The 14,649-nt window shown below is 49.1% G+C and overlaps 1 protein-coding gene across 2 annotated transcripts in view; it reads left to right on the top strand.

Annotated features, from left to right (window-relative positions):
* The window catches only part of SPEN (spen family transcriptional repressor), an 80,447-nt gene extending 66,423 nt beyond the window's left edge, over window positions 1-14,024 (top strand). Inside the window, exons 10-15 of one of the 2 annotated variants that reach the window (XM_044667784.1) lie at window positions 127-227; window positions 2,469-10,341; window positions 11,182-11,589; window positions 11,702-11,896; window positions 12,272-12,430; window positions 13,188-14,024. In XM_044667784.1, the coding sequence (XP_044523719.1) occupies window positions 127-227; window positions 2,469-10,341; window positions 11,182-11,589; window positions 11,702-11,896; window positions 12,272-12,430; window positions 13,188-13,319 (8,868 nt within the window). In that variant the 3' untranslated portion in view covers window positions 13,320-14,024. The remainder of the gene's footprint in view (window positions 1-126; window positions 228-2,468; window positions 10,342-11,181; window positions 11,590-11,701; window positions 11,897-12,271; window positions 12,431-13,187) is intronic. The other variant, XM_044667785.1, reaches the window with a different exon arrangement.
* The last annotated feature ends 625 nt before the right edge of the window (window positions 14,025-14,649 follow it).

The following is a 14,649-nucleotide window of genomic DNA, read 5'->3' on the forward strand; positions in this document are numbered from 1 at the left end:
CCGCCCCCCCACCCCCTCACCATTTAACATTGTAACCCTAAGATAGAGTTAGAATTAGTTGTGATCTTTTATATCTCTATAAACCTGAAACTTTTGCAATATCTGATTTTTTTTCTTGTATTTTAGGTGGACTTTGCAAACCGGGAAAGTCAATTGGCTTTTTATCATTCCATGGAGAAATCAGGTCAAGATATCAGAGATTTTTATGAAATGTTATCAGAAAGAAGGCATGTATCTAATACAAGATGAGTATAACATGAATTCAGTGGTGTTTTATTTTACTATCTGAAATTGTAAAGATGAGTTTCTTTTTTTAATACTTTAGGCCTCCTTTTTCTTTCAGACCCATAAGTGATCTGGTAAATTCAGTTTCTCTTTGAATTTTCCCCCTCTCTTTTCCTTTTTTTTAATCATAAAATGAAGTGACCTTGCTCCATGGATTATTATTAATTTATGCTACACAAAATAGGTCTTCTGAGCAGTGTAAGAAATTTTACTATTTTTTCCCCCCATTGGCTAGAAGCCTATTGTAGTAATTCTGTGAAGTCTTTGAATTCAAAATGTTCATTAAAGTGCATCTCAGATGCCACTGCTTCCACTATGCTGTCCCTGGTATTTTCTCCCCTAGATTTCATATATTTCTTCATTTCACAAATCTGCAGTATCCTTATTATATAATAGCTTATGTCATGGGAAATTGTACTTCAGTGAGTCATAGAACACAATAGAGTCTTTTTGAAGAATTAAAGATAAGCCTCACTCAGAGAGTGGGGAGGCATATATTAGTTGTGAACAGGATACAATATGTAAAACACAAGAAACTTGAAGAGGAGTTAGAATAAAGGATATTATCAAATCAGGGGCATTTATTAAATGCCAGGTATGTGCCAAGCATTGGGGGTGGGCATAGAAGGGCAGAAGCATAGTTCCTTGCCATTAAGGAGCTTATGATCAAAAAAGTGAGACAGTTTGCAAACAGTTAATGTACAAATTATATATATATATATGATAAATTAGAGATAATCTCAAAGATTAAGGAGGACCAAGAAAAGCTTCCTTGATATGCCAAGAAAGCCCGGAAGCACAAGGCATACAGCCAGTCAAGATCCCTAGAATGGGAAGATAAAGACTGGATCACACAGAGAGAGTGGAGGAGGAAGGTGGGATGGAGAGTCACCTGTAAAAAGACTGGGAAATTTACAGGGGACCAGTTTATAAAGGCTTTTAAAAGCCAAACAGAAAAATTTCTATTCAATTCTGGAGGAAATAGCCACCAGAAGTCCTTAAGAGAGTGGATCTGAGAGAGAAACAGACATTATTGGGAAGATCACTGTCAGCTCAGTGTAGGAGGGATGTAAGACAGGGTGATCCAGCAGAAGGCTATGAGGGTAGTCCAGGGGGCAAGTTAGGAGAGTTTGCTTCAGGGTGGGAGAGCAGTGTTGGGGTGATGAGAGTAAGGAGTTGAGGATGACACTGAGGTTGTGCCTAGAGTTTGATCAAGCTCTAGATGGCTAGTGGTTAAGAAAGCGGTGGAGGAAGATAGTGGTTCAGCTTTAGACAGGCCGAGTTCAAGATGTTGACTGGAGTTCTGGTTGGAAGTGTCCTGTAGGATATCTTGAGTTTAGAGATTTGAAAAACAGAGAAAAGTAGATGCTCAAAAAATATGGGTGTGGGGGCAGGGCATGGTTCCTTTTATAAGAAATGGGAATAGTCTTGCAGGCTCTCTTAGAATCTCTTCCATGTCAGAAGAAATTGGGGAAGACTGCTTCTCTGTGCCTCAGCACATTAGATAGAGTTCAACAGGATGTGCAGCTGGGTAGGGACTACAGGATACATATACCTTGATGATGGTTCAAGATCTGTTTGACAATGGGAATCTGTATCGGAAAAGATGATCACCAAAATAGCCATCTTTTTGGTGGCAACAAAGAGCTTTATTTGTAATGTGTCGTCACTGCCATCTTAGCTCCCAGAGAAGACGATATTGATGTGCCTTACTCTGCCTAGGGCTAAGGATTAGGCGGAAGTTTTGGCAAAGTGATGGCTGATAGGCATTCCCCAAAAGGGAATAGCCTGGCTGGAGATGTTATAGTGGTACCTGCATTTAGGGACAGTTGTTTAGCCTGGCTAAAAGGGAATACTAGGACATAAGGCTTTTGTCAGGTGGTACCTTTCATTTAGCTCTCAAAGTGTCAGGCCTCCTTTTAGGCAGAGGATTCCAGGGGGCCTTGAATTCCACTTAAAGGAGTTTTGAAGATCACTGGACAACAGGGACAAAACTGAATATTTTTAACAGAGGAGGCACAAAATGAAAAATGCTCTTAACTGTAGAAAAAGTTGAATTGTGTACCATATGCAGAGAAAAATCAGTACCTTTTTAAGATGTAACTTTGTCATTTGAAGTTTCATTAATGAGAGAAAGAACTAATGTGTGCCCCCCAACCCCTTTTTTTTTTCTTGTTGGACAGAGATGAAAGACGAGGGTCTTATGACTATACCACTGATCGTACATATTATGAGTCCGTTCGAACTCCAGGGTCATATTCTGAAGATCCTCGTAGAGAATATCCAGCCCGAGGGAGAGAATTTTATCCTGATTGGGATCCCTATCAAGGCGACTACTATGAGCCACGATATTATGACGATCCCCGAGAATACAGGGATTACCGAAATGATCCTTATGAACAAGATATAAGGGAATACAGTTACAGACAGAGGGAGCGGGAAAGAGAGCGAGAACGATTTGAATCTGACCGAGACAGAGATCATGAAAGGAGGCCTATTGAACGAAGTCAGAGTCCAGCCCACTCTCGGCGAGCCCCAAGCCCTGTGATTCCATCTCCTCAGTCTGAGAGACACCAGAGTGATTCTGAGCGGAGAGTTTACAGCAGGTCTTCAGATCGGAGTGGGAGCTGCAGCTCAGTTTCTCCTCCGAGGTACGATAAATTTGAAAAAACTCGAATAGACCGTTACACCAAGATTGAAAAGCCTGACAAAGAACGTACTTTTGATCCAGAGAGAGTAGAGAAAGAGAAACGCCCAGTGAGGAAGGAAAAACCTGAAAGGGCAGAAAAAGAAAAGCCTACTTTTCAGCAAAGACGAAAAGCCAAAATTCATTCCCCTGGTTCTCAGTCTTCAGAAACAGATCAAGAGAATGAGAGAGATCCCAGCCCTGAAAAATGGAAGAGTAATAACAAACAGAGCAAAGAGAAAGCTGACAAAGAAGGGACAGCCAAAAACCGGCTGGACCTGATGCCTTGCGTGGTCTTGACTCGAGTGAAAGAAAAAGAAGGGAAGGTTATTGAACAGCCTTATTTAGAAAAGTTGAGAACTAAGCTTGATAATGACTCTGTTAAATCTCCATTTCTGGATCAGAAATTCCAGCCCTCTCAAGCGGATGCAGCAAAATCTGGTGACCAGACTAAACTTGACATTGTCAGACCCAAAGTGCCCAAAGAAAAGGTCCCAGTGAGCCACCCAGAAGTGACTGATAAGGAGGGAAAGCCGAAGCCTAAGAAACATTTAAAGGACCCAGCAACTGAAAGTGTGAGTGCTGTGGATCAGGACAAGCTGGAGGCTCGAAAAAGGCGTTTCGCTGATGTGAATTTGAAACCAGATAGGCAAAAACTGGAAGTCAAAAAAAGTATCTTGGATGAGGATGATGCCAAAGCAGTATTTAAACGGCAGCCTGAGGCATCCACTAGAGAAGTAACAGTTTTAAGGGATGCTGAGTCTGAAAAAAAGCCCATAAAGAAAGACATTTTTAGAAGAGAACCTAAAAAACTAGAGAGAATCAAACTGGAAAAACTTATTTCTGCTCCCAGCCCTAAAGAGTGTCAAGAACTTGCAAGTATTTCAGTGGGGATGATGGCAAAGCCCCCTCTAGATGTGCAGCCTAGGCCAGGAGATACAGTTGAAGAACCAGTGGAAAGTCAAGAAATTCTTTCCAAAAAATTTAACCTTATAAAACCACAGCACAAACAACCACAACCATTAGATGATCAAGGAACAGAAAAAGAAGAAATTAAGAAAAACTTGAGTGGTATTCCTGAAGAAATGGCAGACCACAAAACTAGCCAAGAGAAACCACAGTCAGCAGATAATGAGGAAAAAATTGGCATCGATATTGATCACACACAAAGTTATCGAAAACAAATGGAGCAAAGTCGCAGAAAACAGCAGATGGAGCTAGAAATAGCGAAGTCTGAGAAGTTTGGCAGTCCTAAAAAGGAGGTGGATGAATATGAAAGACGCAGCCTTGTTCATGAAGTGGGCAAACCTCCTCAAGATGTCACGGATGACTCTCCTCCAAGCAAAAAGAAAAAGGTAGATCATTTTGATTTTGAAATTGGCACTAAAAGAGAGAGAAATTACAGAAGTTCCCGCCAGATCAGTGAAGATGCTGAAAGAACTTCTTGTTCACCTAGTGTCCGTCATTTTCCTTTTCATGAGGAGGATGAGACTGTAGATTCCCCTAGACTAATACCATTAAAGGAAACCAAAGAGTCTCCCAAAATAGATGAAAAGGGTCTGTCATATTCCAATATGGCTGTCAGGGAGGAGTCCCTAAAATTTAATCCTTATGACTCCAGTAAGAAGGAACAGATGGCAGACATGGCCAAAATAAAGCTCTCAAGCTTGAATTGTGAAGATGAACAAAATCGGTGGGAAACTCAAATGAAAGTGGAGCCCAACCGAGTTGATGTTAGCTTTCCAAGCAGCATAATTAAGAGAGACAGTCTTCGAAAGCGATCTATACATAGAGATTTGGAACCCGGAGAGGTCCCTTCTGATTCAGATGAAGATGGTGAACAGAAATCTCATTCTCCCAAAGCTTCATCATTATTAGAGAATTCCCGGTTGTCTTTTTTATTGAGAGACAGAGAAGATAAAATACGTGAGAGAGATGAAAGATTATCTGGTTCTTTAGAAAGAAACAAATTTTATTCTTTTGCACTGGACAAAACAATCACTCCAGACACTAAGGCTTTGCTTGAAAGAGCTAAATCTCTCTCTTCTTCTAGGGAAGAAAATTGGTCTTTTTTAGATTGGGACTCTAGATTTGCTAGTTTTAGAAACAACAAAGATAAGGAAAAGGTTGACTCTGCACCAAGACCTATTCCATCCTGGTACATGAAAAAGAAAAAAATCAGGACTGATTCAGAAGGGAAAACAGGTGATAAAAAAGATGATCAAAAAGAAGAAGAACAGGAAAGACAAGAACTATTTGCTTCTCGGTTTTTACACAGCTCCATCTTTGAACAGGATTCGAAACGACTACAGCATCTAGAAAAGAAGGGTGAAGAACTTGATATCCTTTCCAGTAGGTTATATGGGAGGCAGACATCATCTGAAGGGTCAAACAGCACATCCGATTTGATTCAAGAACCAGTAGTTTTGTTCCACAGCAGATTTATTGAACTCACAAGAATGCAACAGAAAGAAAAAGAAAAAGACCAGAAATCCAAAGAGATTGAGAAACAAGAGGATAAAGAAAACCAACCTGAGACACTGGAATCTATTTCTGAGCATAAAGAGCCAGAACCGAAATCACCGTCTGTAGTGGGGCCAGCTCCTGGTTCTGCTGCTCCCCAAGAATCAAGCCCTTTATCACTGGAAAAGGAGAAAACAGTAGAGGCACCTTTGGCAAAAGAAGAAAGGACTGTAGAGCTGGTTTCTCTAACTGGAGATCCAAAATGTGTTACTGAACATGCTACTGTGACGATGGAACAGCCAGAAAAAATGGACTTGCCCCCTGTGTCGGAGACCAACAAAGAAATTGTTCCTGCTCCTTTGGTTTCACAGGAAAACTTGTCAGCTGAGCATCCTTCTTATTTAGATACCAAGCCTCCAACCCCTGGAGCCTCATTTTCTTCTCAGGTAGATATTAGTATAGATCCAGAACCTGAAAGTACCCCACTAATCTCACCACTTTCCAAACCAGTTCAGAAGCCTGAGGAGCCTAGTGAAGTGAAAGAGGAAAAACCTGCCCCTGCCGCTAAGACTAATTGTGATACAAGTCAGAAAGTTGAGGTCCTTCCTGAGGTTCAGCCTCCAGGTTCTGATAATGACTTGGAAGTGGAACCACCAGTTGTTGCAAAAGATAAAAAGTCCAACAAAAGCAAACGCGCTAAGACACCTGTACAATCAGCTATAGTTAGTGTCCCAGAGAAGCCAGTCACAAGAAAGAGTGAGAGAATTGATCGCGAAAAACTCAGACGATCTAGTTCCCCTCGTGGAGAAACACAGAAACTCATAGAGTTGAAGATGGAGGCAGAAAAGATTTCAAGAAATGCTGCTAAATCACCCAGTTCTGCTATAGAGATGGAAAATATTGAACCAAGTTTGCCAGTCAGCCGAACTCGGAGAAGAAATGTAAGGTCTGTTTATGCCAACCCAGGGGACAAGGAAGAACCATCTCCTGTTAAAGATCTAGTGGAACAACCAAGGTCAACCAGGAAACGGGAGAGAGAAGCCCAGGAGATGGGATCACTTTCTACTACTCCCAGGAGGGGAAGACCTCCCAAAACCCGCAGGAGGGCTGAGGAAGATGTATCACCTGTCAAAGCTGAACAGGATACAGAAGAGGCAGAACCCAAAGACACAGTGGAATCTCTCAAACTTGCTGAAGGTTGGCGATCACCTAGATCTCAGAAATCTGCCGCTCCTACTGGGCCTCAGGGGAAAAAAGGAAAAAATGAGCAGAAAGTAGATGTCACAGCTGACCCACCTGAAGAAAGTAATGAGATGGGTGACCAAGAGTCTGTTATTAATGACAGCAGTTCAAAACCCAAGTCTGACAAAGAGGAGACTGGAGGAAGTGAGCAGAAACTGGATAAAAAAGAAGGAGATCCAGACAAGAATCCACCAGAAACTCCTCCAGTTGAGGCTGTGGAGAAAAAACAAGTCCCAGAAAAAAGTTCTAAATATAAGCGAGGAAGGTCTCGAAATACCAAACCCTCAGTGGACAAAGCACCTCTGTGTCTGAAGAATGTAGAGATTCGTCTCAATGTTGATGAAGTGAAAGGAGCTTTGCGGCCTACCGATGAGGAAGGAGAACCAGTGGCCACCATGCCCTCAAAGATTAAGAGTCCTGCAAAGGAAGACAGTCTATCACCCCAAATTAAGAATGAGCCACAAGATCTTGTTAATGAGTCAGGAAATGAAGTTGTACAGGATCCCAAGGAGTCCCCAGAGGCAGCTCAGTTAGCCAAGCAGATTGAGCTAGAGCAGGCTGTCGAGAATATCGCAAAGTTGACAGAGACGTCCTCCCTCGCTGCCTACAAAGAACCGTCAGCTGAGGTGACAGAGGTCCACCCAGAAGAGGAGGGAGACAAACCTGCTCACCAGGCCAGTGAGACAGAACTTGCAGCAGCCATCGGGTCCATTATCAATGACATTTCTGGTGAGCCAGAAAACTTCCCAGCCCCTCCAACTTACTCTGCAGAATCTGAAGCTGAGATAGCGACAGAGCCTCTTGTGCAGGCAGAGATGGAACCAGAAACGGATCAAGCTGTGTCTGGTATTTTGGAAACAGATAATGCTGTCGAGCCTTCGGTGCCACCTGCAAGTGACCCGGCTCCGTCAACACTCCCGGGAGACTCTAAGGATCCCGAAGGGAACACAAATGTGTCTCCCAGCTCTGCCCAGGAGCCAGAGGTGGTGTTACAAGAGACAGAAGTTTCTCGGAAGGATAGAGTGCGCCAAAAGTCCACACGGTCTCGCCGGAAGAGAAGTACCAGTAAGAAAGGGGATGCTGTGGAGGCAAATGCTCTTGAATCTGAGCAAGCCCCAAACAAGTGTCCTGTCACCAGTGAATTGAAGTTAAAACCCCCAGAAACACCAAAAGAAGACAAGCAAAATAAAAATTCCCATCCCGTCTCCTCTGAGCCAAACCCTACTGACTCCAGCAAGAATCCAGCCAATGAGACGATTTCCATCGAACTTGCTGCTGAAGAAGACCCACCTGCTAAGGCTCCAGCCCCGCTGGACCTACCCCCTCAGCCAGTGCCAGTGGATGATGGGAGTCAAGCTAGTTTCAAGGTACGTTCAACTAGTGAGAATGCACCAATTACCCCACCCAGTGTTCCAAGCACACCCACTCCCACGATTCCTTCTGCAGCTGCAGCCAAGCTCCCTACCCCCATCCCATCTGGGATGGTCCCACATCATCCAAGCACCACTAAGGTGACAGACTGGATTACGAGGCATGAAGAGGCCCGGGCACGATCCACCCCACCTCCAGCCCTTCCCCCAGACACAAAGGCCTCTGACATTGATACCAACTCCAGCACTTTGAGAAAGATCCTCATGGAGCCCAAATATGTTTCAGCCACAAGTATCACTTCCACTCATGTAACAGCAGCCATTGCTGAGCCTGTCAGTGCCCCTCGCCTAGAAGAGGTGCCTCACCCCCCAGTAGAGTCCATAAAAGCAGTTTCAGAAGAGAAACCCGCTGTTCCAATCCCCAATACCTCTGATCTGTCTGCAGCAGAGGCCCCAGTGTTTACTGAGAAAGAGAAGGTCACTACAGTCATTGCTCCCAAAGCCACTTCTGTCATTAGCCGGATGCCTACAAAGAACGATTCGGAAGAGTCTCCACGGGTGACTTCCACGAAGCAAACCCAGTCAGTCCAGACGTGCCTTGGGAATGCGCTGTCTTCAAAATACAAGCCTTGGCCAAGCACTAATGAGAACAGTCGGTTCCACCCAGGGTCCATGTCTGTGATTGAAGATCGGCCCTCAGAAACAGGCTCCGGTCCAGGACTTCGAGTGAACACGTCAGAAGGCGTGGTGCTCTTGAGTTATTCTGGACAGAAGACTGAAGGTCCCCAGCGCATCAGCGCCAAGATTAGCCAGATTCCCCCAGCAAGTGCCATGGACATTGAATTCCAGCAGTCAATGTCCAAGCCACAGGTCAAGCAAGAATCCGTTATGTCATCCCAGCCAGCTCCAAAATTGGGTTCTCAGACTCCCACGGGCTATGGGAGTGTCCCCACTCATTCTTCCCTGGTCCTAGGATCCCAACCATATACCACCTCTCCCGTGATAGCATCCATTAAGCAAGAGCGCCCATCTTTGGAGAAATTAGAGCCAAGTCACTTGTCTGTGTCCACACCTGTCAACCAGGCTGGCCCAGGGAAAGGCCTTTCACAGGCAGCAAACACTCCACCAGTGTTGGTTCACAGCCAGTTGGTCCTCTCCCCAAGTGTAGCTTCCACCAACAAAAAGCCTCCTGACCCAGGCTCACTCAAAGTGGAGACCAAGGTCCTCCAGCCATCCAGTCTGAGCCCTGGGCTCAGCTCACATCACTCACCTTCCCTCTCTGGCAAACTGCATTCAGAAGCAAATCATGTTGGCTCTGGACCCAGTACCCCAACAGATCGAGCCATCTCTCATTTGGGAGTCTTAAAGCAAGAGCCACACTCTCCCCGTACGAGCGGGCACTCCCCTTCTCCGTTCCCAAGGGCTTGCCATCCCGGCAGTACCTCTTCTCCAGTTTTATCCAATAATGCATCAGTCCTGTTGGCACCAGGAATTCCTGTGCCTCAGTATATGTCTAGCATGCACCCAGAGCAGTCTGTCATCATGCCCCCTCATAGTATCACCCAAACCGTGTCCCTCAGCCATCTGTCCCAAGGGGAAGTGAGAATGAACACCCCCCCTCTGTCCAACATCCCTTACGGCATCCGGCCCGAGGGACTCCACTCTCCGAGGGCCCCTCTGCAGCCCCAGATGGAGATCCGACCGCAGCGCTCTGGCACTCCCCAGCCGGCCCCTCTCGTCATCCCCCCGCTGTCCTCCCAGCACCCTCCCGAAGACGAGATGCACTACCACCATCCCGTGTGCAGAGGGGCGGCCACCGGGCAGTCGGACATGCTGGTCGTGCAGCCTGAGTACCGGATGCACCCGTACACCGTGCCCCGGGAGGTGAGGCTCATGAGGCACCCGCACGTGGCCGCCGTCGGTGAGCACCACCTGGACGCCAGGCAATCCCGGACCCCAGAAGGGTCGGTGAAAACGCCGCCAGCCAGCAAGACCCCTCAGCCAGGGAAGGAGAACCCGGCCCCCAAAGCGTCCGATGTCGCAATGGCTCCCTCTCCCCACAGCGAGCCCCGCCTCCTTAGCGTCCCCCCGGGGGGCCAGCTTCCAGGGCTCCCTCTGACCCCCCCCGGGGGCGTGCCCCACAGTGTTCAGATCATTCATCCCCCCGGGGATGTGTACCATGAGTACAGATATGGTGACCTCCGGAGCTATCATACAGCGCCTCAGCTTGGGCACCCTCAGTTTCCTGGTGCTTCCCAGATTGGACTGCCTTCCCGGAGCATGACCCCATCTCAGGTGAGAAAGCAGTGCCCTTCTTTCTCCTTGGGGTGTTGGGTGCGCAAACCGCTGCTGGAGAGCGTGAAGGGCTTTCTCAGTGCCATGTGAGCAGCCACATGGACTCAGGTGGGCCCGAAGAATGAAGCGTAAAAGTTGAGAAGCCTTTTCGTTGAGGCTCAGCCCTGCCTGGCTGGCATAGGGGAGGATAGTGGCTGGGATGGAAGGGAAGTGGACAGCCTATTCCCAGAAGCATTTGGAGTTGGTGAAGGGTCTGGTGAGGGAGCTTGACTCCCAGAGCCTTTCTCTGATGCCTCATTCTGGCTTGGGGGTGACCCTGGGCTCTCCAAGGCTGTGCCCGTGGAATGCAAGCCTCAAGTCTGAGCCTGGCGATCTGTGTGCCTCTTGTCCAAGGACCAGCCTAGTTCAGAGGCTCATCACCAGAAGGCTGATTGCCAGGTGATCTCTTTTTTTTAATGGCCACGAAGACCGTCTGCTAAGGTGTGAAGGGGGCATGATCTGCATTGGTGGAGAGAGACGCCACCGATGAAGTCACAGGTCTTTTACGCGGGTCAGGGCTCTCGATGCCCAAGTAGGCCAGTGAGCCCATTTGATGTCATTATCTGGAGGCAGGCTAGTTCCGGTTCTCCCTCCTTGAGGCCAAGAGATCCCCAACAGCACACGCTTTAGGTCCCTCTCGAGTAGGCTGGAGCACAGGAGAAGAAACTTGCAGAGGCTCTCTGGTCCTTTCCCCGTTTTCTCCGTAGGCTCCTTTGGGAAGTCGGTGGAGGGAGATGGATGGTAAACGAAACGGATGCTGATGCTCGTCCCCCTCTTCCCTGTCCCCCTCCTGATTTCTAGGTCCCGTCTGAAGGGGAGCACTCTCACGCCGGCCAGCCCGTGCGAAGCAAAACGCCTCAGGTTTCCCAGGACGTCAAGGCCACCCAGACGGGAGCCCCCGAGCAGAGCCAACACGCCGCTGGGAACAGGCACTCGGGCCAGCTGGACTCCCATCTGCACGTTCAGCGGGCGCAGGCAGAGGCCGGTCAGACCTCCTACCCGTCCCCGGTGGCCGTCTCCATCAAGACCGAGCTGCCGTCCCCCCACGCCCCGCCGGCCGTGCAGAAGCAGCCCCTCCTGATCCCCGCCGCCTCCGGCCCGGGAGCGTCCTCCGGCCTGCCGCGCCCCGAGCCCCATTCTGTCCTCAAGCAGGAGTTCTCTCCTCAGCCTGTTTCCCAGAGACCCGTGGACATGGTCCAGCTTCTGAAGGTGAGCTGGCGGGGAGGGAGGTGGTCGTCGTGGGGGCGGCGGCGCCTCTTGGCCGGGCCTCGGAGCCCTTCTTTTCCGCGGTGTTCATCCCCCCTTCCCTCCCCTTTTGTAGAAGTACCCCATCGTGTGGCAGGGCCTCCTGGCTCTCAAGAACGACACCGCGGCCGTGCAGCTCCATTTTGTCTCTGGCAACAACGTCCTGGCCCATCGCTCTCTGCCCACCTCCGAGGTGGGTCCCCCGCTGAGGATCGCCCAGAGGATGCGCCTGGAGGCTTCCCAGCTGGACGGGGTTGCTCGGAGGATGACGGTACGTGCGGCTTCGGCCCCGTCTGTGCCGAGGTCTTCACCCCCAGAGTGGGGAGCCGCGCCACCCGCCCGAAGGGGCTGTGGGCAAGTGGCCGTGCCTCTGAAGTGAAAATGTTGGGTTCGATGGCAGGGGTGCTCCCTGCGCGCTTACAGGGCTCTGGGGGTGGCTTCTCAGATAACCATCTCGATTCTCCCCTTAGAGCAAGAGGCTTCTTGGATCAAGTCATTAGGGCTAGATGCAGCGGCCGGGCCTGGCAGGCGGGCCTTGCAAGGAGAAGGCCGGGGCTCCCCGCTGACTGCTTTGGGTTCTCTTTCTGGAGAGCCGTGGCTGTGGGGTGCTGTCGACCAGCCGCCTAACCGCACTCTCCGACCCTAGGTGGAGACGGATTACTGCCTGCTGCTGGCCTTGCCCTGTGGCCGAGACCAGGAAGACGTCGTGAACCAGACCGAGTCCCTCAAGGCTGCGTTCATCACCTACCTGCAGACCAAGCAGGCCGCGGGCATCATCAACGTTGCCAACCTGGGTTCCAATCAGGTCAGTGCGGCCCCACCAGCCCCCACAGCCGGTAAAGGGTAGGCAGGCGCGCCGCCCTGAGAACGGAGAGGGCCTGGGAGAAGCGGGGTTCTGGGTAAGAAGAGTCACACTTGAGCTGGCACCACTTGGCCACTCGTGCACGAGGCGGCCTCCCCGCGGCCGGCCCGGAGCAGGTGGGGTGGGGCCGGGCCGGGCTCGGCGCCCTCCACTGGAGCCCATCCTCCAAAGTCAAACGAAGCCAAGTTAGGCTGCCTAAGAGGGACTTGCCCGCGTTCATCCCCGCCGGGGAATCGAGGAAGTTGCCATGGCCGTCCCGAGACAAGATGGAGTTTGTCCTCATTTTAGAGGCTGCTCGGCAGGAACTGTGAGGACACTCCTAGGATTAGCAGGACGAAGGGATGAGGGAAAAGGCTTCAGGCACCCGCTACAGAGCCCTGTCCGTTTTCTAACACATCTCCTTACTGCGGTCTCTCCTTCCCCCAGGAGCTCGGTCCCTGGCCCAGGTTCTATGGCAATATTGCTTAGGAAGGAGGGATGGGACCCGAGGCCCGGGGAGGCTTCTGGGGGAGGCGCAGGCTCGAGGCCCCGAGGTCTTTGCCAGGACTTATTGGGGTTGGGGGTGTCTGGTGGCACCTCAGAAGCAGAGGCAGGTTTGAGATCGGGCTCTCCGCCTTGGGATGGAACTTTTGGAAGCTGTCAGTGGGTGGAGGCCGTGCAGAGGCCTCACTAACGCTCCTCTCTGCTCCTCTCTCCCCAGCCCGCTTACGTCCTCCAGATCTTCCCTCCCTGTGAGTTCTCCGAGAGGCACCTGTCCCGCCTGGCTCCCGACCTCCTCGCCAGCATCTCCAACATCTCCCCCCACCTAATGATCATCATCGCCTCCGTGTGAGCGTCTGGCAGGCTCGCGTCCGAGCTGGTTTATCCTCCCCAGGGCCCTGCAGCAAAGACGAAGAACCAAGCCGCCGCCGCCGCCGCGAAGTCTGACCAAGAGGACGATACGGAAACAGAGTGTGAAGCATTTGCTGCTGGACGCCCAGCCTCGGCCCCGGGGCCTCGATCAGACTGTGTGCGCTGGGTGTGGTGCTGCTACCTTGTATGTTTACATGATGCTTTAGCTTATGGACAACGATGCACTCAGCAGGCAGATTGAGGCATGCGCGTGGGATTAAAGAAAAAATTTTTTTTAAACAAACAGAAAAAGAAAAAAAACCTGAACTGCCTTTGCACTAAATTAGTGACTTGGACTTTTGCACAGTTGAAGACATGCTGTGACGTTCTGGATGTCTTGATGTACATTAACACGCATCGCGGACTCAAAACGCAGGATTTGGAAACTTCTGCAGAAATCTAGGGGTCAAGGAACATTTCATTGGATTGTTTTTGCCCCTTTCCCTTTCTTCCCTCCCCCAGTGCCCCTTCTCTTCTGGACCCCCATCATCCTTCTTAATCAGCTCTCCCGCTGCCACCATCTTTAATTCATCCGGGATGTATAGTTTACATTGGGACAAAAACAGCAACGGGAAAACCTTCATTTTCCTTCCTGGTGGGATATGCGGAACTCAGTGGGTGTGTGTGTATATATAAATATATATATATATAATATATATAAATATATATAATACTGACTTAAAAAAATCAAATCCCCTGACATACATTTTTTTTTAATCTGTGCCAAAAATGTGTTTTCAGAGAAAATCTTATTTTCATACTCAGACTTTGTATCGTCACTCATTTGTAAGTGCGCTTCATTTAAACATGGCTCCCCCATCTACTCTCCCCAAACCCCTCCGTTTCCCCCTTCCTTCCCCCCCCATGATGTGGGAGTGTCATACACTTGTACAAAGAGACTTTTTATTCCCTGTCCCCTCCTCTAACACTTATTAATTTATGGAACTGTTTTTTCTCAGCGCAGTTTTGTTTTGTGTGTCCATTGGATTACAAACTTTATTAAAAAATACAAAACATGTTGAGTTGGAATGTGATTGTCGATCTTGGGAGGCCTGGGAGGGGCAGACACTGTCAGTTTTGTAGGCACCTCCTGGGATCCCACCCGCCATTTGTACATGGGACAGATTTGAATTTTTAAACCCCTGCTCTCTCCTGGCCATCTGATGACCTCTTCCTTTTCTTGTGAGTCATTTTATCTTGTACAAAAGAAGACATTTTTATCACAGATCAAGTTGGACTTGAACCATGTTTGTCTTATGGTGTAAATAATT

Source organism: Gracilinanus agilis, chromosome 3 (genome assembly GCF_016433145.1).
Source record: "Gracilinanus agilis isolate LMUSP501 chromosome 3, AgileGrace, whole genome shotgun sequence".
Classification (NCBI taxonomy): domain Eukaryota; kingdom Metazoa; phylum Chordata; class Mammalia; order Didelphimorphia; family Didelphidae; genus Gracilinanus; species Gracilinanus agilis.